The 21,727-nt window shown below is 36.7% G+C and overlaps 1 protein-coding gene across 3 annotated transcripts in view; it reads left to right on the forward strand.

The window, feature by feature from the left end:
* The window catches only part of LARGE1 (LARGE xylosyl- and glucuronyltransferase 1), a 290,172-nt gene that overhangs the window by 71,869 nt on the left and 196,576 nt on the right, over positions 1 to 21,727 (forward strand). For 2 of the 3 annotated variants that reach the window (XR_015259234.1, XM_086753771.1), the window contains exon 3: positions 13,235 to 13,421. Coding sequence is in view for 1 of the 3 variants with exons in the window: in XM_086753771.1 (XP_086609897.1) it covers positions 13,316 to 13,421 (106 nt within the window). In the remaining 2 variants the exon portion in view is untranslated. Of the gene's footprint in view, positions 1 to 13,234; positions 13,422 to 21,727 lie in introns of those variants that run through there. The other variant, XM_086753783.1, reaches the window with a different exon arrangement.

Below are 21,727 nucleotides of genomic sequence, written 5' to 3' on the forward strand. Positions count from 1 at the left end.
AAAAGACATGATTCAGCCTATAAAGTTCCGCATTACTTCATACTACTGGTTTATAATATTAATCTGAAAAGGTTTTAACATGTGTTCTTATTTCCATGTGAATACTTGGTAAGATCTTCTCAATAGTTAAAATATTAAAGAACTTCTACCTTGATCAGATACAAACTAATTTTTTTTTTTTTTGGCATGAGGATGGTAGAACACTGACACGGGTTGCCCAGAGAGATGGTAGATGGAAACATTCAAGGCCGGGTTGGACGGGGCTCTGAGCAACCTGATCTGGTTGGAGATGTCCCCGCTGCTTGCAGGGGCATTGGTCTAGATGGCCTTTAAAGGTCCCTTCCAACCCAAACTAGTCTGTGATTCTACACCAGATATCTGTTTATTAAAGTTTATAAACAGTTTGTCACACTCAATGTGTGTTTGGAAGACAGTGCAACACAGCAGACCCAGGTGACATGTATCTGCCTAAATCAGACTCACAATTTCACGAACTGCATGATAACAGCCCAAATTTATGACCAATATTCAGTAGAGGTTTGAATTCTTTTTCCACAGGCACGTGCATTTTGAGTAATAGCTACAACAGTAGTGCTAACCCCTACGATTTTCTTGAGAGCCATGAAGAAGTGGCATTTTATGTCAAGTTCAGTTCTTGAAGTTCTACTATAACTTCAGCTTTCATTTATAAAAAAGTTCCAGGTTTTCATCATTGCAAGTGTAATTTGAGATATGAACTTTTAAAGCTTTCCAATCTGAAGGTGCTCTTTAAGAAAATTACAAGAGCAGCCCCTTCTTCCACTCCCCCAACAAGTAGGGCCTCTTTTTTAAATTCTGGTACACCTGAGGTGGTCAGGCTGCTAATGCTTGTTGTTAACATGGCCACTTAGGCAGAAATAAGACATATTGCCATAGTTTAAGGGGCATTTTACAGGGACGCTATTTTCTCTAACAGATTTTTCATCCAACTATACATTTTTATAGTCTTCAGCCCTACTGCACAATTATCTAAAGCTTCAATTTCTTTCAAAAATGATACTTATTGTCACTTTCAATATATTTCACTGTCTCTCTCTTTCAAAATCAGTTTGTAAAGTCTTTACCTGTAGAAATGAAATATAATTTTAAGGTCAGCTGTAACAATCAATATTAAGAAGTTTCTTTAATCTATTCAAGTCTATTTAACAGGTAAAATATTCTTCTAACTACTGTGTGTGAGCTAGAAGCTAATACTTTTCACAAGTTTTCCAATGTGAAACATTAGTCCGTTTTCTTACACAATGCTAAAAGAGTACATAAACTTTACAAAATACAAATAATTAACCTCCATATTTAGCATTTAATCAAGTCAAAGCCCTTCAGGAATAAATGTATTTTCTTTTTAAGATTATCTCATTTTAGAGAAATGGAGTCTAAGTAAGATGATTTTATTTGGTGCCACCAAAATACAAAGTCAGTGCTATGCACTTTAGAGCTAATGCATATTACTGAAAGAAACCCGTTCACATTTTTTTATGCTTTCACAGGGTATGTTTTAGGTTAGGTAAGAGATAAGAAATACAGTATAGGGCTGAAAGAATCAACCATTTAGGTCACAGTTTACCCCGTAATAAAAAATTCTGTCTAAACATCAGCAAATGTAAGATCATGCTATTCTTAAGACTGTACAAGAAATTTTTAGCATATTACAGAAAAGGTATAAAAAGCTTTATGTCACTGAGTAGGTCTCTCCCTCATCTCCAGCTTTGTCATTCTTAACATACTCAAAACATGCATTTGAGCTGTCTTCACCTGATATACCAGAGCAATTTCTAATAATAGCAATACGTTTTAAGTTTCTTTTAATAGCATGGTATTAAAAAATACAGTCACTAGAAGGTATGATTTGACATTATTATAAAACAAGGCAGACAAAATAAGTCTTATAATTTTGAAATTTTTTTGAGAAGTAAGAAAAAGTAATTAGAAACTTAACTTTAGAACTTTCAAGACCAAATCATAAGTTGCCTGCAAAATACATGCAATATATATTTTTTTCTCAGCAATTAGTAGTGAATAAAGTACTCTAATTTTCTATTAACTTGTGTATCCCAAAGTTAACGTAAGTACTGTGAACTGCAAATGACATATTATCAAAATTCAAACCATTTGATTTGAGTGTGTTCTCTAAATTTTCAAATATTCTTAATGCAGTTTCATTGTTCTATTGGAAATAAAGGATTTACCTTTTTCAACTGTGGAATAATATGTAATCACTGCAAGTATTTTATATATCTATAGTTCTAATCTTCAGCAGCTAGGAAAAAAAAAAAGGACACCTAAGCCTTTTTCAGCCTTGTAAAATATCTTTTCCTCAATTGAAGAAGTAGTTAATATAATCTCAGCAGTAGACAAAACTTGTCTTGCCAACTTGTATCCTCATAGCTATAGGTGAATCTTGGAAAAACAATATTATGTAATTTGCTGTCAAATTCAACCAATCTGTGTGAATCTCTATCGCTAATAATAATGTGGTACGTTTTTGATAATACTAGGGACTACTTTTGTTGCCCTTCAAATAACTGCATTGTTATGTCCTATATTTTTTATTGCTTCTAACAACAGAAAAGTAAAAGTTTTTAAAAGTTTTATTTTTAGAAGTGTGCTAGAATCGTTTTCACAATCATTATGTTTTCATACTGTCTAGCTGACAGTTCCCCATGAGCAACTGAGAAAATTATTCTGCGTAAAATGCAGTGATCTATAGTGATTATTGCTATCTGTTGCAGTACATATTGAGGTGAATCTTATCTTGTTAGTGAAACCTTGGCCTAGGAGTCAGTGTCATGATTCTAGTCTGTACTGATATAACTGAATTGACCCCCTTTAGTTTACGATCATTATATCTGCTGTGTACCTGTGATTTACATGGCCTATAGATTCTAAATATTGTGCCCCATATGGTTATGATAAAAGATAATGCTTATGCTACAAGAACAAGGTAGACCATCTGTATATAACAAAATAGACGTTACAGCAATGACATTTATGCTGCCGAAAGTATTGCCTCCAGAGGGCACATCCTGAGCTGCAAGCCAAGAGGTGGAGAATGGATATCATTCACAGCAGTTGGCCGTGTAGAGCAGACTGACTGCATCCACGCTTTGCTGAGATCTCCTTCTTTATATGAGATGGAAAAACTACACAACTCACCCCAGTCATGACATGATGCAAAAGGTGTATGTTGTATTTCTGGAGGAATTGCATGATAGCAGTGCCTCAAGGCAGCAAACCTGCTGAGCAGTGCTGGGGGGTTGTTACAGTGCTCAGGGAGCAAACTCATCCATGGTGTCTGTAGGGAATGGTCCCTGTAGTGAATCTGCATCGGAACTTCCTGTGATTCTGTGTCAGAAAGGCCTAGCTGGCTTACTCTGAAAGAAAGCCCGGGAGCCAAGCGTTGTGTGGAAAACCGTAGTAGATCTCCGATCTGGAACAAGCAATGGAGCAAAGTTGTTAAACACTATTGGTACACATGGGGTTATTTTAACTGCCGGTCCATTGGTTAGACTAGCTTTGCTTTAAAATATATTTCAGATGTATTATTTTGGCTTTGGTATTAATTGAAGTTATATTTATAGATGTGTATTTTTTACATATATTAAGGATCTTTTGGTTTTAAACTGTTATTAAGATCTAATATGCAGATTTATTGTAGCAGTAAGTCTTCAGTATAGAAAGTTCAAGGGTCTTTCTGAATTCCTGAATATTCATATCATGACTTCCAGTCATTCCTACTTGATTGTCTCACTCTGGTGAAGTACTTCCATCCAGTCAGCAACAGTCTCAGACTAGAGAGTGAACAACCCCTTCACCTTAATTCTTCTCTGAGACTCTTAACCAGCAGAGTTAGGAGAGACAGTAAGAGGTGTTCTTCCTTTCTTTCATTACCCTCATCTCAAACACCAGCCAGTGCAAAGCATGCTCTTGTGTTGTATGCCATGTCCATGACTGCGCAGTCCTCTACATCCCTTGATGATCCTCAGCATCATCATTATCCTCTTTTCTTTTTTTTAGAAAATATCTAGCAACCTCCTCTCTGCCCCCAAAATGATGCGTTATAATCAGATTTAAAGTGGAAATGTTAATCATGTGCATTTGAATAAGGTCATTCTTTTCAGTACACTCATTTTCTTTGCAAGGGACTTGCTAAATATTTTATATTTATTATTTTTCCACCTTCAGCTAATTCCAGAATTATAGAAACTCCAGAGGATGATAATGATGATAATGAGATAGTAAGAGATTACAAAGACTGAAGTTTGATGCAGAGGGAATAATGAAATGTTAAGTGAAAATCACAACAATTTGAGGAAATGTGGGGAGAGAACATAGAAACACTTAGCCCACCACCCTTATCCTCTGGCAGGCCACCCTCCCTCAGATAATAGTTTTTAAATGATGAGTAAAGAGCTATCCAAATTACAGATTGGTTTGAAAGAACAGCATTCAACTTTGAGCAGAGGATTGGACTAGATGACCTCCAGAGGTCCTTTCCAATCTAAACTGTGCTATGATTCTATTGAAATGCTAGCTCCACACATGGAAAATGTGGATTCTTTAGTAACTGCTTTTGTCAATGTCTCCTCTTGAGGCTAGTTTTAACAGCTTTGTTCAGCTTTGATAACACCTTTCATACTCCTTATGTAATTGCATTAAACTCACATGCCGTTCTTGTCAAATACCCCCATTAATCTGTGTAGTGCCAAATAAGAAGCCATGAGAACCTGTATTTGTGAATTCCAGTTTATCAAGCCCTTTCCCAGTGTTCCAATGCTCAAGAATAGTCCTGTGTGAAATAACCTAAATCTGCAGCTATCTTCCCTACTTAAAAAAGTGCCTGACAGCAAATTATTCCACAAGAGCTTTGCTTCTATGGCAGTATAAAGGAGTAGTATCGTGGAAGAAGCACCTTTGCTATCGGCTTGTATAGAACTTACTCAGTCCTGGGAGAGACTAGGGAAATGGATAGTCCTTGTAGGCTGCCTGGATGGTATATTTAAGAAAAAGTAAATACTGGACCTTGACACACAAGGATTTCAGCAGGAAACTTACTTTAAAAAGTAGCTCAAGACGCTTGGTGCTATTTGATGTTCTGTAGTAGCATCAAAGAACTGTTAATACTGTATGATGAACTTAGTAAAGTAGCACTATAATTGTAGCAAAGAATGTCTTCTGTTTTCAATCATAACCAGATATATATTACACTTTTTTTCCTATGTGCCGATGCGTTGATTATTCAAATATGAAATTCCCGGCAATTCTTGGAATTTTCATTAAATCTTTTTTTTTATTTTTATAAGAATTTGATAGAAATATTTGTGAGTTTAGTAATACTTGAGCAAACTGTATTGATAAGGTGAGAACATTAGTGCTTTTACAAAAAAAATAACTTTTTCTCCATTAATTATGAGAAACTTAGTCCATATTTATTGTGAATTGATGCAGGTTAAATTTCCTTTAGTGAAGTTATATTGGTTTATACTAGTTAAAAGTTTAACCTGGGATTCTCTATGTTTTGGTATAATTGTTTATGCACGTCATTATTGACAGTGGAGTAGATTCTATGGTAGTTGGAATTTTTGAATGGCCGCTATATATTTTATGACTGGGAACAAAATTGTACAATCACGGAATCATAGGATTGAGTTTGGAAGGGACGTCTGGAAATCGTCTAGTTCAACCCTGAACCCTTTAGGATCAACTAAAGAACGCTGGTCAGGGCCATGTCCAGTTGCGTTTTGAATGTCTCCAAGGATGAAGGCTCCACAACCTCTCTCACTGTGTCATTGCACTGGAGGGCCCAGACCTGGACACAGCACTCCAGATGTTTCTCACCACTAATGGGTAGAGGGGAAGGATCCTAAGGAAAGCTCCATGCATTTCTGCAGCTCTTACATACATGGTATTTCCTTCTCCATGCTTTCTTGACTGGTCCTTCCTAAAAAGCCTGTATCTACCCATTACCTAATTGCTACAGACCAGTATCTCCTGTCTGCCTCACTCATCATTCTTTGCTTGCTGGCCCAATCCACTACTTTCTCATTTGTTAGTGGGTTTTCATCTCTCATCATTACTCACAATTTAATTCCTCGCCAGTTTGGCTTCAGCCTATTGGAATAAATACTTTTGCTCCATGTGGTTGGATGGATCCTGTCTCTTGTTAGCAGTCCTCCATTCTCAGAGAGAGTCCCATGGTTGTAAAATCAAAATCTCTCTTGTCAATACCAACTGCACAACCAATTTTTGACCGACAGGATCTATCCGCTCAGCTCCTTCCTCCTCACTGTCAAGATTGAGGAGAGAGCCACCTGGGCCCATTTCTTTCTCTTTTTTTTTTTTTTTTTAATTTTAATACGAGTATTTAATAAAGAGCAATTTGCAAGTATGATGCCAACTTCTATTTCCATCTGACAAGTGAGTCGCATTTGTAAGCATGTTACAAATCCCAATATAAAACTAACTTGTAGTTTGAAATCTATGCAGTAAAAAAAAGGGTTCCTTTTTTTTTTCTTTTTTTAATAGTAGGACTTTACTTCATAGAGGGACATGGATTTTTTTTTTTTGTCAGAGAGGAACACTTGAAGAAATAACTGTTTTCTCCTGGGCAAAACTTTCTTATAAATCTTTAATCAATTTCTTTGTTAGAGCAGCTTTGTACATAGAGGATTCTAATGAAGGTAAACACTGCTTTTGAATAAGCAAGAACTTTAGCTGAGAATCAGTGTTAGCATAAAAATTCTTGAGAGATGTTATATATGTTGCACGTAGCTCCCTACTTTTGTTTTTGTTCCCATTTTGTTTTCTATATGGTTGCACGCACACAATACCTAAGAAAGGGAATTAATAAATGCACAAATTCAGGACTCTTCAGTATTTGTTTATGAAGGAGGATGATGCCCTTGTGTAGAGTCAGGGAGCAATGATGCAGCAACATACTCATGTTTTTTTTCTAGACAAGAACAGGTAGCATGCTACTTTTTTCTCCTGCCATTATTTCAAGTGGAGGGGCCTGGATTTGGAAAGATGTGGAGCTTTGTCTTTCTTTTTTTTTAAGCCTGAAACTCAGGTATGTAATAGCGCTGCAGTTTGAGTGTAAACTGTGATTCTGGAGCAGAATTGCTTTACTATTGAAAGATTCGCTGTCGTAGTTATTACTACTGATTGGCCATGGTCTCTAGTATGTCTGTAATTCAATGATACTGGGATCTCCAATTCTAAGGCATTGTTAGTATGTATGTATAGTATCTTGTTAGACTTCTGCCATATACAAACCGAGTCGGGCTCTATTTCACTTTCTCTGAGCTGTGCTGAGTCCTGAGATAAATTGAGGAGTCAGAAAATACTGGTGCTGTAAGTCCATACAGGTGAAGGGGTAGAGTAAAGCAGACTTTGGAGAATTCATTGAAAAACGAGGTCAGTAACTGCTTTGAAAATAACTAGCATTCTAGGGTTGCAAATGAAATGTGATAAACAGGCAAGATTGATCTTTCTGTCATAATTGTGTTTTGTTGCTGCTATCTCTTCCCAACTGATAGATTATTTTTCCCCTCATATTAACAATGATATTTTAGTAGAGGCTTAGGAGAAGATTCTTATCCTGTTGATCTTAAATTGTGTTATTCCTTGATAATAATTTTAAAGCTGCAGACTTTCTTTCTTTTGAGCAGTTTCGACTTGAAAGGAAAAAGAAATGCCATTAATAATGCATATATAAATATATATATGTACATACATGTAAAGGAATACATATGAATTAAAAAAAAAAGAAAAATGTGAACACATATTATTTATTTATTTCTCTCCACCTGTGACTACTCTGCTGTCAGGATAGATCCCCATTCCTGTGGTGTGTTGCTTACAGCTGGAACCTTCTGGAAAACTTTGATTAACAGGACACTAACAGAATTTACCTTGAGCCACGGCACATACTGAGTAAGGCTGTAAAAGGAGGTGTCAATCCTATGCGCCCTTGGAGGAGTTAGGACAGTTCCAAGGCAGAACTCATTTGTGCTGTCAGCTTATTGGCTATTTTCTCTCTTATAGATAGGACTATTTTCTTGTAACTAGTTGAGAAAGAGTAAATTTGATAGCATTTGGAAACTCTGCTGTAATCTGTTCCTTTGAAGTGTCTTCACAGAACTTGTGAGGTGGGTGCTGAGTCTGAGTTTACTGCAAATACTTCTTTAAAGTCATGATACCATAGGATTAAGAAGTCTGATTCAAGGGCAAGATCTCCAATAAACAAGAAAATTCAGAGCCTGGGAGCAAAGGAAGCCTTAGATTTGTTTCTGTAGCATGTTCTTCCATGTGGGAGAGGAAGAAGAGAAAAGATGGCATTTTCCTTCCAAATGCTATTTCTGTTCTAAGAACTTAAGAAGTGGAGTATATTAACAAAGGGATGTTTATTTAAATAAAGATCTACTGTTTAATTCTTTCATCTTTTATTTCATAATGGTGGGTTTATTCAACTCTAATATGACAAAAAAAATCTGTCACATGACAACCAGCTTCCATAATCGGAAGACCGCAAAGCTGCAAGATAAAAAGCTGACTATCAAGGAGTAAACTCATCGTAACCCCACATTAGCAACATTTTAAAGAAAAACAGAAAAATACTGGCTAAGATACTGCTTTTTTTTTCTTTAGGTTATTTATATTTTGAGTCTGGCAAAAAAAAACTGTGAAAAATCTCTTGTAAGGGATGAATGCTACATTGACACAGAGCCAAGGGAAAAGCTTTACGGTAGAAATTGTTCATTGACTCTGTGACTGCAAGTGTGGAAGAGCAGAAAGAATTAGATAACATTAATTCAAGAAACACAGCAAAGCCAAGGCATGGGATTGATGTATAAACAGCTTTAACTGTACATATTCATTTCAGTGGCTCCGAAAACAACTGGAAGATTACTGGGATAAGATTAACTGTAGCAAATGCAAGGAAATGTATGCAGCAGTTGGAAAAGCTTTTTATAGTAGAGTGGTTAAATCTATTTAATTGTGTTTGATTTTTGTTTTCATAATTACTTCCATTGTTCCACTGAACTCCTGCTGAATGTCCGACATAGTCGAGCTGTCATGCCGTAATTAAAAAAATAAATGAATAGAAACTGAATACCAATGTGATTAGTGTTGTGTTACATGCTTTAATATATGTGCTGCTTGTACTGGTTGAGAGCTGCTTCGCACTTAGCTGAGGAGATAATCCTTGATTTAAAACAAAACAACTACTCTGACAAGGTAGTGCAGTTAGTGGAAGCATTTGGCCATATGTGAAGGTAACAAAAGTCATTCTGTTCACTGTTGCCATGTGGTAAGAAGGTCATGAGTAAGTCTTTGTAATGAGAAACCCAATTTCTTTTAATTCCCACTGTGACCCCTCATGCAGGCATTGTCCAAGCCTTTTATATCCTCATTAGCAGTAATCAAGGATGAACTGGCCTGAGGTTGCTGTATTAATGTCTATTGATCTCTACACGTGCAGTAGGTTGTTTTATAAATCTTGAACTGAGTGCACTGCAGAAGTGTAGAGCATCTGACTTAGTGACAGCAAGACATGCATGCACGATGTACATACAGCTAACTTTTGTTGATATTACTTACTTAATCAGATTTCTAAAATATATTATGTTCTTGGAGTATGTTCAATGAGTTAAAAATTGAAGACCGGGTTAGAAGAATATTCTGAAATGCATGCACCTTCTCTGTATCTGTGGCACAGACATAAAATGTGACTGTGTCTGGAGGAGTGAAGTTGAAATCACGTTTCAAACTGCAAACCCCTTACCATTAACTCTCCCAACCGTTCCCATTTACTCCAGGGTTATTTTTTATATCCTATGCTTTGAGATAAACCCAACAGAGGTGGCTAAATTGCAGATGTTCACTGTGGCTCATTTAGGTGTATCTGAAAATACTAACATTGGGCAACAGGTTAAGAGGAGCCATTGACTATTTTTTTTGATCGGAGTATCTCGCCTAGATCCTGTGCTTAAATTGGCCAGTTACTTCCACATATTTTTTTTTTTCTTCCAAAGTATTTCGTGCTATGTGTTTCCGAGTACAGTTCAGTTAAGACTGAAAGCTATCAGGAGGAACACTGCATGGGTTTGTGTAAATGAAGCGAACCATCTTATAGTGTGTGTTATTACTGAAAAGATGAATTTAGCTAGCAACTTCACATCCAAAGTAGCTTCAGATTTTGCTTGTACCATGAAACTGCTTTCTAAGGCCTTTTAGGCAGGTGACAGTCTAATTCAGTAGGACTATGGCTTGAGGAGCAGTGGATGCCGTAGCAGAAGTCTGAAAGGCAATGGCAAGCTCTTATGGAAGAAATGTGTACAGCGCTCCCCTGTTCTGTGCTCAGCCCTTGCTCCGGCCAGTGTTGTCCATCATGGCAGATATCAATCTGGCACCTGTTGAATTGAAAGCAAAACCAAGTCAAAGAACTGCAATATCTTCTTTCAATTTGTTTGACAATGGTATGTTATGTAAAATTTTTTACAAGTAAAACCAGTGATGAATACATGATTGAGTCAAAAACTTTTCCTTTAAGCTAAGCATCTTCATTACCATTCATGGACCTTTTATACAATTGCCTGTGTAGGGTTTGCACATGATGCGTTGTCTAGATTGGAAAAAAAAATACTTGGCAGGTATGGTAATATTGTACACTGAAAATGAATATTGAACATTCAAGGGAAGGTATTCACAACTTTGGGGAGATAGTAGCATCTTCCTTTAAAATAGTTTATGGCTCTTTTCTCTTTTAAAGCACCATTAAAAGAAATAACACAATATTTCCTAGGGTGATCCATCACAAGCTGGCTTGTCTGTCTAGGATTTTCCCTAATGTCTTCTGAGTTAGATAAAAGATGTGCATGAATATGCAGAATGATTTGGCTGTTTTGTCTAAATGATGACCATTTGTAGGAAACCAAATTTGCCACATTCCTAGCTTTCCTTTGTGGCTGGATTCGGAGTTCAGTGTTCCTCCTTATACTGTCTTAATTTCTTAGGGTACTCTGTGTTCATGGGGCAGAAAAGCTGGATTTCATCCTCCATTTTGACCTATTCGGAAACTTAACTTGCATGGATGTTTAAAAGCATATATAGGAAAAACTGAATTATTTTTTAAATATGCAGCCCCAGGATTAATTAATCCACTGCCAGCGCTATAACACCAAAGATCAGAGTCTGGTTGTCATTATCCCAAAAACTTATATCAGCGTACTTGTAGCAGTGTGATTTCAGAAACAGAAACATGTAGTGTTGACTCTTACTTCACTACCTGTGGGTTTTACAGGTATCATTGGTAGAAGCAGTATCTATCCAACGCATGTTGCATTGCAAGATGTCACTATTGGAGAATGACCCTGCTTGTGAGTTTGTTTTTTCAAAGATTAATTTTTCCATGCACGGATTGATATCAGTGGTGCATGCCATGATGTTACAGGAAAAAAATAAAAATATTCCTACTTAAAATTACTTTACAATATACACACATATAGCGAGTGTAAAACACATAAGCCAGGAGAATTATCTGTGGTTTTCAAGTAGGCACGTAAAGGACTCTCTTCAGAGTAGTTGTACAAGCCATGTGATGTAAGGAAAAGAAATGAAATGTAATCGTTATCCAAGTACAGTGAATAAAGATAAGAGTTCTCCACAATTTATCTACCAAATGTGTGTGTCTGTCTAACACATTGACTCTAATACCACAGTTCTTAATATTAAGTCTGTCCACATATTTTGTGCAAAATCTCTATGGTGAGGTATTCATTATGTTGAAAAGCTGACACAATTGAATGCTTTTTGTGCTGCTCTGGACAAATTATAGTCCATTTTATCAGTTCCAAGGTCAGGAGTACTATCATGGCTCTTAAACTGTAGGGTAGTAAAGTGGGCTCTATTGCACATTGGAGGAACAGTTGCAAGTTTGCCCGATTACTGCAGCAAGGTATCTCCAGCAGGAGAGTTCTATGACTGAACCCATTTCTTGTGTCTATAATTCTGATTTTTGCTGTAATTTGATTTCAGAATTGACTTTCACTGCAATACACGTGAAGTTGTAGAGCTCAGACGTATTTTCAAGGCACGCAGTAGCCATTGTTAACATGTCAATGTAGAAATAGTTTAATTACTGATTTCAGCTCTAGTATTAGTTTAAGCACAAGCCAAAGGGCACAGTTATTAAACACTGCCATAGTCTGTGTTTCTTTCACTATCATTATTATAGACGAATTCTTTTTTTTTTTAATTAGAAAATATAAACCCTGTCACAGAAAGCTTGAACTAGATTTGCATGGACTTAATACATCTCTTTTCTTCTTCAGCTTCCCTAGTCAAACACTAGCCTTTCCTCCCTTTTTTTTTTAAAAAAAGCAAAAGATGTGAAATATTATCTTTATGCCCTGCATGCCTGCACTGGTATGGGAGTATTCATTTTCCTGTGAATAAAATAATCAGATTATTTTGCCGTCTTGGCTTCTGTGAAATGCAGAACAATAATTTAAACAACTTAAGATTCTGATTTTTTTTTCTACATAAAAACAGTGGTACTTTCCAGAATATCTTTTTTTTTTTTTCATAGCATACAGTATAAATCTTCTGATATCCTCTTTTGTGCCTAAGGAAGCTTCCTTGCCCATTTTGCTCTTTCTCTTCTGCCTTTATATAGCAGTTCATCAGCATTGCTTTTTTATTAGCAAAGTGGGTCATTTTAATAACATCCCTCTGCCCCCAAACTTTACCTTTTATTTTTCACTTCACCCTCTTCAGTTCATGACCACCTGCTGCCAGCTCATTGATTCACTGGTGTGACTTTTGCTCTTTGGGAGCAGATGAAGAAATATGGGTGGCTTTCTCTTATCTGCCCAGAGACACCAGCACAAATAAATATGAAAGAACCCAGAGTTTCTGTAGAGTAAAGGGGTGGCAAAAATCAAATAAAGGTAATGTCTCCTTGTAAGATTAGCTGAATGTGCATTTAGGTGATATGATGTGTTTTATTGACTTACTGTCTTAGTCTGACTTCTAAAACTCGCTTTATAATTAAGTAGTCATGAATAACTTTGAAATAGGTACTACTTTACAGTTGCAGTAACCCTATTTTTAGCCTTGGTTTTTTAACTCTTTAGGAACACTTTTCTGTTGAGAAATAAGCTATTAAAATATTTTTTTTTCCTTTCGTTTTCAGGGAATAATATGTGGGAGGCTGTGGACTATTTGCTTCCAACATAGGAACAGCACTGTGTTGGGAATCTGCACTCCTGAGAGAATGCTGGGAATCTGCAGAGGGCGACGGAAATTCCTGGCTGCCTCTCTGACTGTCCTTTTTGTCCCAGCTATTACGTGGATTTATCTGTTTGCTGGGAATTTTGAAGGTAGGAGGGGAATAATGGGTGGGCATGGGGGATAGGGTGTTGGATGATTTGTATCAGGCCAGACAAATGCAGATCAGGCATCATTAATTTTATTTAAATAAATCTGGTTTGGCTTACGTAGGAAATAGTTCCCAAGGTGCAGATTTCAACAAAAGGCTTTCCTTACCGTGCTGAGGAGGAGGTAATTACTGGCCTCAGTTATTTGATTTTCTTCTCATCTTTGAACTTTTACAACAGGCAACAAAAAAACCCCACCTTACTCATGTCTGCTCTGTGTTTTCTAATTTTTCAAAGTTGATCTGTCCTATGCACTGCAAGATTTCACTTTGAATTAAAACTAACATCTCATTTCAGATCTTCCCTTAATATTATTTTAAAGTGTTTAAAATAGTATCCATTTGTATTGTGGACACTGTTTACACAACTCTTGTTTTTATGGACCTGTGTGTAGACCTTATACATGTGGATAACATGGGCCACTGATTTTGAGTCTGATTTTGGGACGTGAAGCAGGAAGCGTATCTAGCTACGATAGCATGAAGGGCCTACAGTACAAATCATGGAAGTGTGTATCTAGCATGGTTCTTTGCATAGTGAACTCTGCTAGGTCATGATCACTGAGCTGCAGGCTTTCTCTTGTCCTGTGGTCCAGTGTGCTGCTACTCACTAGACTGGGGAACATGTGGTGGTACCTAGTTTGCTAAATGCCGGATAGTGCTAAGACTTTGCTCTATGAGGTGTAAATGTAGCAGCAAAAACTTTGTGAAGGGTTTTATGGGCTCCTGATTTAGTTACATAAATGCCTGTGTGGCCCAAACCTGCAAGCTCATGAGACTCTTTTCTTGCCTTTGTGTGAAGGTTACTACCGCTGGCCACTGCCTCTGTGCTTGTTGTGCTAGAAGGCTGAACACAGAAAATCAATGAGTACCTATATAAAATCTCTATATAAAATCAGTTTGAATCTGTATCCCTCAGGGTGGCAGTGGGTTGCTACAGCCGGAATATCTTTTTGTCCCTTTCTTTCTTCAGGTGGAGATCCTGAAGTTTGTAGGTACATTGACTTGCAGGTCTATAGCTAGCACTTTTAATAATCAGACTTGGATTAACCACTACTTTGCCTTTTAAATTCTCTATTTGTTGAACTTTTTTTCTGGCCTTAAAGGAGTTCAGCAGTGATACTTCAGTTACACGAGGTTAGAAAATGCTGGATCTCCTATTTTTTTGTTACTTTGTAGCTTGCTTTTTTTTTTTTAATTTTTTTTCCCTAAATGGAGCATTTTATGTTTGGCAATAGGTGTGTTGTTTTGGCAAGCGTAGTTATCTTAAGACAAGAAAAGGTGTTTCAGTCTTTTAAAAACTGTTCAAACACTAGTTTACAGTCTGATAATTTCTAAAAGGCATTGTTAAAAATGTCAAGGTTCTTTCATGTAACCTTGGCTGACGAATTTGTGCTTTGTTTCAAAACAAAATTGGATTCCAATTTAAATTACAAGTAAGAACATGTAAAGATTTTCAGTGTGTATTACGTTCATTTCTGAACTAGTTACATGCCAGGTAAAAAATATTTACTTATGCAAATTTATTTGATTACTTAAAATTCTGCCTTAATGGGCAGTAATTCTATGAGCTCATTCTAGAATGAAACACTTACAGGATTCATGTTAAACTGGAAATATAAGGGGTGCTGGCTGCATACTTGAAAACTAATGGTCTGGCAGGCAGAACAGTACTGATTTTGTTTGATTTTTAAAAGCTGAGCAAATGCAGGCCTCACCTTTTTGCTTTTAGAATAATATTATGCTGCCTTGTAGTAATGACTATTTTAATTATGTCTACAATTGATAATGGCATGCTGCTTTAAATTCTTGTGTGTGTAGACTCCTTTGTTTTTACAGAGAGTTCAATACAAATCTTGAAATTTGCTGCTACATGGTGTTTGAAGTGACTCAAAGCTCTCACTGTGAATTAATCTTAAATGCAAACTAGGGAGCAAAGCCCATTACCTATCAAGAATCCTTGCCCTGGAAAAGGACTGGAAATTATATAAAGTTAGTAAATCTTTCTGTTATTTTTCTTTATATATTTTCTTTTTCTTTTAATTTTTGGATGGGACATTATTTAATCTTTGTTGGTTAAAAACTAAGGTCAGTTAAAATATTTATTTTACTGAGAAATGGCTAGCATTTTCCTTAACTTGTAGCTATTGTGGGCAGAGAGTTAGAGCCATTTTGTCATTTTATCTGACTTCTTGTTTTGTACTCCACTATGGTTCACACAATTTACTTATCTTTTAAGCTCCCTGTGTATACTTAAGTAAAAAATGTCCCATAACAGCATTGTGCCTTGATCTGAAACTAGCAGGAGTGGGAGTCCTGTCTGTCTTCTGGCACCTGTTTCTTTGGTTAATCACAGGCAATGCTAGGAGTTTTCTTTTCAGTTCATCTGGTTTTAGATTGAAGTAAATGGTTCTTGTTATACTTTTCTCCACTAAGTTAAAGAAATTGTCAGGACCTGGTATCTTCATATACTCAATTATTCAGGATGGAAGGGACCTCAGGAGCTCTCTCCTACTCAAATTTGGATGGGCTTTGTGGTCAGGCAAGATTTCTTAGATGTTTATTCAGTCACGTCTTGAAAACCTTCAAGGATAGTGTCTATATGGCGTCCCTGGGCAACTTGTGCCACTGCTTGACTGTCCTCAGGTGGAAGAGTTTCTTCTTACATCTCGTTTGAACCTCCCTTGCTTCAGTTACTTATCCCCTCACCATATATTGCGGTTAAGAGCCTGACTCCATCTTCTTGCAACTTGCTTGTAGGTACTGGGATGCTGCTAGTAAGTCCCACAGAGCCTTCTCTTCTCCAGGCTGAACAAGCCCGGGGCAAGCACTTTAGCCTCCATACAACTTGATAGCCCTACCCTGAACTTCATCAATGTCTTTTTTATATTTGAGAGCCCAAATTGGATGCAGTGTTCCAGATGTGGTCTAATGAGTACCAAGTAAAGGGAAACGGTCAGTTCCCTCACTGTGTTTGCTCTGTTCCAGTTGATACAGCCCAGGATGCCATTTGCCTTCTTCACTGTCCAGGCATGCTGCTGGCTTGTGTTCAATGTTCTGTCCACCAGGACTGCAGGTCCTTCCCAGCAGGACTAGTCCACAGCCTGTGGCATTATGAGAGGATTAGTCATTCCCAGGTACAGAGCTTTGCTCTGTTCATTCCTCCAGCCTGTCTAGGTCCCCCTGGGTGGCACCCTTGCCTGCGAATGTATTGACTGTAACCCCGAGGCTTGATGTCTTTTGCAGTCTTGGGATGGGTGAATTCTGATTTTTCCTTCAAGTCGTTAATAAAAATATTAAAAAGGACTGGTCACAGAATAGACGCTGAGGGACTCCACACGTAACTGACTTCCAGACAGAGCATGAACAAGTAACCATCATGCTTTGAGCCCAACATACCAGCTAGTTTTTCACCTATCTAGTAGTCCATCCGTATATACTGTAAAATCCCAGCTTGCATACAAGGATGCTGTGGGAGAGCATATTGAAAGCTGTGCTAAATTCAAGGGAGATCACATCTAGTGGTCATCTCGTATGCACAGATCTAGTCATTTCATCACAGAAGGCAGTCAGGTTGGTCAAGCATGATTTATGAATCCGTGCTAGTTATTCCCCTGTGAGGCCTGAGTATGCTTCCCTTTGAAGGTACTTACATATAGTAGTCAAATCACCTCTCAGTCTTGTTTTCACTGAGCTAAAAAGGTTGAGATAGCTAAGTTGTCATAGCAAAAAATATTATGTCCTTTTTTTTGGTATTCTTATGCCCTTTTTTTTTTTATTTGTTTGTATTTTTCAGAGCTCCAGAATGAAATATCTCTCTTTGGTGCTGATATCTGCAGTGCCGTGTCCTAAAATTGCATGTTCTTGATGTAATTAGGAATTACGTTACTCACCCGTGTGTTTATATCTAAGAACTTAAGGTATTCATTTGCCATAGCATGGTACTGGGATCACATTTAGAAACCCTTTATAAGTTCTTTGCTAGTGAATCTGTAATATTATAAAATATACCCTAATGTAATCAGTTCCCATGTTGTACTTTTTAAATAGTTTGCAGTTCTATAGGACAGAATTTTGATTCATTTTGGGTTTTGTTTCTCTTGTCAGAAAGTACATTGCAGCCTGCTACTTCACAGCTGTCACTCAGATGCTGCCAGTAAGACTGTTCCCGTGGAATATTCATTGGAGGTGGCATTATCCAAGCTGTGACAGCAACAGCTACTAAAAGCCTTATTAATCATGTACAAATGTCTATTAAGGTTATGAACTAGAATATAGAAGAGGATTTTGAATATCATATAGCCTTTGAACGTACCTGATTACTGTTGTTGTTTTTAATAATGCACAAGGACAGCTTAATTTCAGTTATCGGTTAGTTTGAATGAAAAAGCTAATTGTTCCAGCATTCTTAAATTACATTCAAAAGGCAAGGTAATAGAGTAGGAAGGGTGGAGTGCATTTAAAACAGGAAAGAGGAAATAATCAAATACTACATGATGAATTTTCATTACAAAGAAAACTGCAGTTTCAGTAACCAATAGTAGCTCGAGAAATAGCATAATTTTCCAAGCTATAAGCAGCAGTTTCCTATCCCCTTTACCCCGAATGTCATGTAAAGTGGAGGCTTGGAACTGTAATTTGACACATGGTCTCTAGATTACTGATTCCTCAAAAAAGTGTCCATTGTGGCTATGTGGCCTCAGCAGATTCAGTCACCTCTGTTTTGACAGGATGAAAATATACTTGATTTACCAGTTTTGGTGTGGTGAATCCTCTTGAGGTTGAAAGCCATAAAGTGTCTGTGTAGGACTCCTGTGTAGAACATATTTCACAGGAAAGGAAGAGTCAGTAATGTCACCTTAAGACAAAAACATGAGAAGTTGTGTGACATCATGTAGGGAGTCTATGAGACAGCAGGAAGTTGACTCTGTTTTTTTCTTAACCACCAGAGTAACATTTTAAAAACGGAGCCTGCCTTCTTTCCTGGGACTTGCTTTTGTTGATTGTCCTCTTTCACTCCAGTGTTGGGGCAACTGTCGTTCTCTGACAGTACATTTTAGTCCAAGTAATCAGTAGAGACATGATTGAAGCCAGAGTTGGGCAAACACCTCATAAAATACAATAAAGTGAAATGAAGGAAGGCTGCAAATATTCATCTTAGTATTTAAATGGATTCACTTTGATGCTGTTCACACTCTTTTTGTGTACGCTTTCCATAAATATTCTAGTGAATATGTTAATTTGGAAGACTGTCTACAGAAACAATGCATATCTAGTTTTAATATTCATGGGAAGCAGATTTTGAAATCATATTTGTGAATACTTGAATCAGAAAACTGATTCTGGGAGTTCAGCTATATTCAGTTAAGTGCCAAAAGTTTATCACATGATCTATGTGTGTGATGAAAACTGCCTGAATTTCTAATGCTTGCAATGAGTTGCTCATAGGAAGAGGCAAACAAATAATTAATTGCTAAAATGTCTATCAGACACTTGCAACTGATGAACAAACATCAGAAAATAATCCCTTCACAGACAATATAATCAGAAAGGAGCAAAATCTAAAATTACTTTTTTCATTACGATTCACTCAGTTTGCCTGAATTTTATCTGCTGAGTCTCAACAAGATTAAACAAGAAAATTTAATCCAGTATCTATTTAAAGTAGAAGTTTCAACCTCTGTATTGATCCTGTCTTTTTAATAACGTTCTGAGAAAAGAGGTCCTGAAAGGGTGCCTTTGCACATAATAAGGATGTTACTGTGATGGGTGCCTCAACAGGTTTACAGGAGATGTGTTTTAGTTAAGATTTGCTTCGTAGGAACCCCTTTTATAAAAGCCGATTCTGTGTACATTTCCATTCTGGAGTAAATGGTGCTGGTTTGCTCCTCACTTTTTTAGTAGATATGCTGAGAATTGCCATTTAAGCACCTCTATCTCAGCCGAAATCAAGATACCTTCTTAAGTATATCTGCAGTTTTTACTTGGAGATCCTACAAGAATAAAATCAGTCACCACAGTAAAGACCTCAGGCTTATGCCAGATTTTGTTGCTTTATCCTGTAAAACTTGTCTTTCTATGAAACCCTTGTGATTTGTATATACAGAGGACTGACAAAGTTTGGTTGAAGTATGCTGTTGACCAGAAGGTCACTGCTGTGAAATCTGAGTCTGGTTCTCAGCTCATTGTCTTTAGCTTGCAAGTCAGTATCCCCACAATTAGATTTTGTTTTACAGACATGAGAGCTCTTATCTGTCTGTCATCTAAGAAAATAAAACTAACAAATGAATATGAAAAAATAAAGAGTTTTACTCCCTATTATATAAAGAAACAGTCTGCTTGTGAGCAGTGACTGGAAATTTGAAGTAGTTTCTGTGACAAAATGAGAATGGGTTATAGTGTGAGCCAAAATACGACATGGTTATGAGAAGCTTTTGGGATCAAACTGTGGAGTTAGGAGGATCATGGTTTTTTTTCTTCTCAATCACTTTCCAATTAAACTAAATACTTAAAGTCCTGCAATATAATTTTATCCTTACATGATAAAGTCCACTGAGTAGCTCAACATCTAAATGCTGATGACAGTGCTGTTTCTTTCTTAGCTTGCCAGGAATTCACATCCTTAAAACAATATATTATCATCTCAGGAAATGCTGTGAATCTTGCAACAGCCACTTCTTTTGTCATTGTGTCATGTGAAATGAAAGCAAGTCCACATTGCTCTTTTGAATTTCAGTACAGGACACACATGTTCTCTTTTGATGTTTATTTTTTTAAGTACATGCTTATTCTTTCATAAAAGTAAAGTAAGCTGTAGGCTTACCTTCTTTCCTCACTATACATCTCTTGATTGGATGGAATTTTTTGTGTTTCTGAACACGTCTACCAGTTTTGTCTTGACTTTGTTTTTCTAATCGGCTCTTGGTTTGTAATTTCTGGCAGCAACATAAAGGTAAGAATGAAAAGGAATTCTTTGGTCAGGAATAAGTTGCCAACTTCTTTGGAACAGCAGCTTACACTGAGTGTAATCTGTGGGATTTACCAAGATTTTTGTTTCATCTTTCTCTTCCTTCTTCTTTGAGTAAACTTTGGGGGAAAATAGCAATCTATACAGGTTGAATTACACAAAGGTGAATAGATTCCTTCCAAGAAGAAGGGACATCTGGATGCTTAAATTCTGTTAGAGCTGCATGGAGGACAACCAGTAGAAGCTGTTTCCTAATTATTCCTCTTCCTCTGTTTCAAAGATAGGAATTTACTAACTTCATAGTAAAAAAAAATGTTTTTCTGCAGAAAAACAGAAAGGCAAGATGAGCTCAAATGTCTTGTGTTTTTTTTTTTTTTAAAGCCAGACTCCTAAGAAGTAGTATTTCACTTTTTGAAATAAAATACGTAGTTTATAAGTACACCAGATCTTCTTTAAGTGCTGGAACTAATGTAGCCTGACTTACTGTGATTAATGTCATGCAGCTGATTGATGTTGAAGTGCTTTTCACACAATTAGGGCATTTATAAAATCTAGCTCCCATATGGGTCTCCTGGTATCTAAATAAATCTTGAGCTCATGTTGCAGTGTGTTTCTCAATGGTAAAATGTATAGCATCTCTCATCTCTCTCTGTGCATTACTTACAACAGTAGAAGCTTCATTACTTCTGATTTCTTTCCCTCTAACAATGTTATATGATATTAGCCAATGAGCTTTGGAGGCAAACAGGCAAGCAGATTAACAAATGTCTATGTTCAGGATGAAGACAATACCTGAAATATAAATGTTTTAAAAGATTGAAATGAAAATTTAATACTTTGATTCTGGTGAATGTTTCCGTTAACTCAGAACAATTACCTTATTGTATTTGATTTTTGTGGAGTTTTTGTGTTTGAAATTTGTGGAGTTTTTTTCAGATCAGGAAAAAGTTTGAAATCAGAATCTTTCTTGTTAGAGAGCAAATTGCATCTGCAGTGTCTTCCAGTACTTTTGAAACTTGTATTTTGAATATTTATTTAAATGTGTATAATACAAGCAGCAGAAGGAGTTAAGTTAAAAATAAATTTGAAGTAGTACTTCACATATCATATATGGTCATTCTTATTCTGCAGATAATGCTCTGACATGGTTTAGGAAAAGGAACTGAGTGTAAAGGTTAATATAGTGATACTGGATCGACGTGTTTTAGGTGTGCCTAGCTTAAGAAAACCAGTATCTTCAACACATCTCTTTACTCCCTCTTTACCCTTTTCAAACATTTTTC

The sequence above is a fragment of the Chlamydotis macqueenii genome, chromosome 1, assembly GCF_036417535.1.
Source record: "Chlamydotis macqueenii isolate bChlMac1 chromosome 1, bChlMac1.mat, whole genome shotgun sequence".
Taxonomy (NCBI): Eukaryota; Metazoa; Chordata; class Aves; order Otidiformes; family Otididae; genus Chlamydotis; species Chlamydotis macqueenii.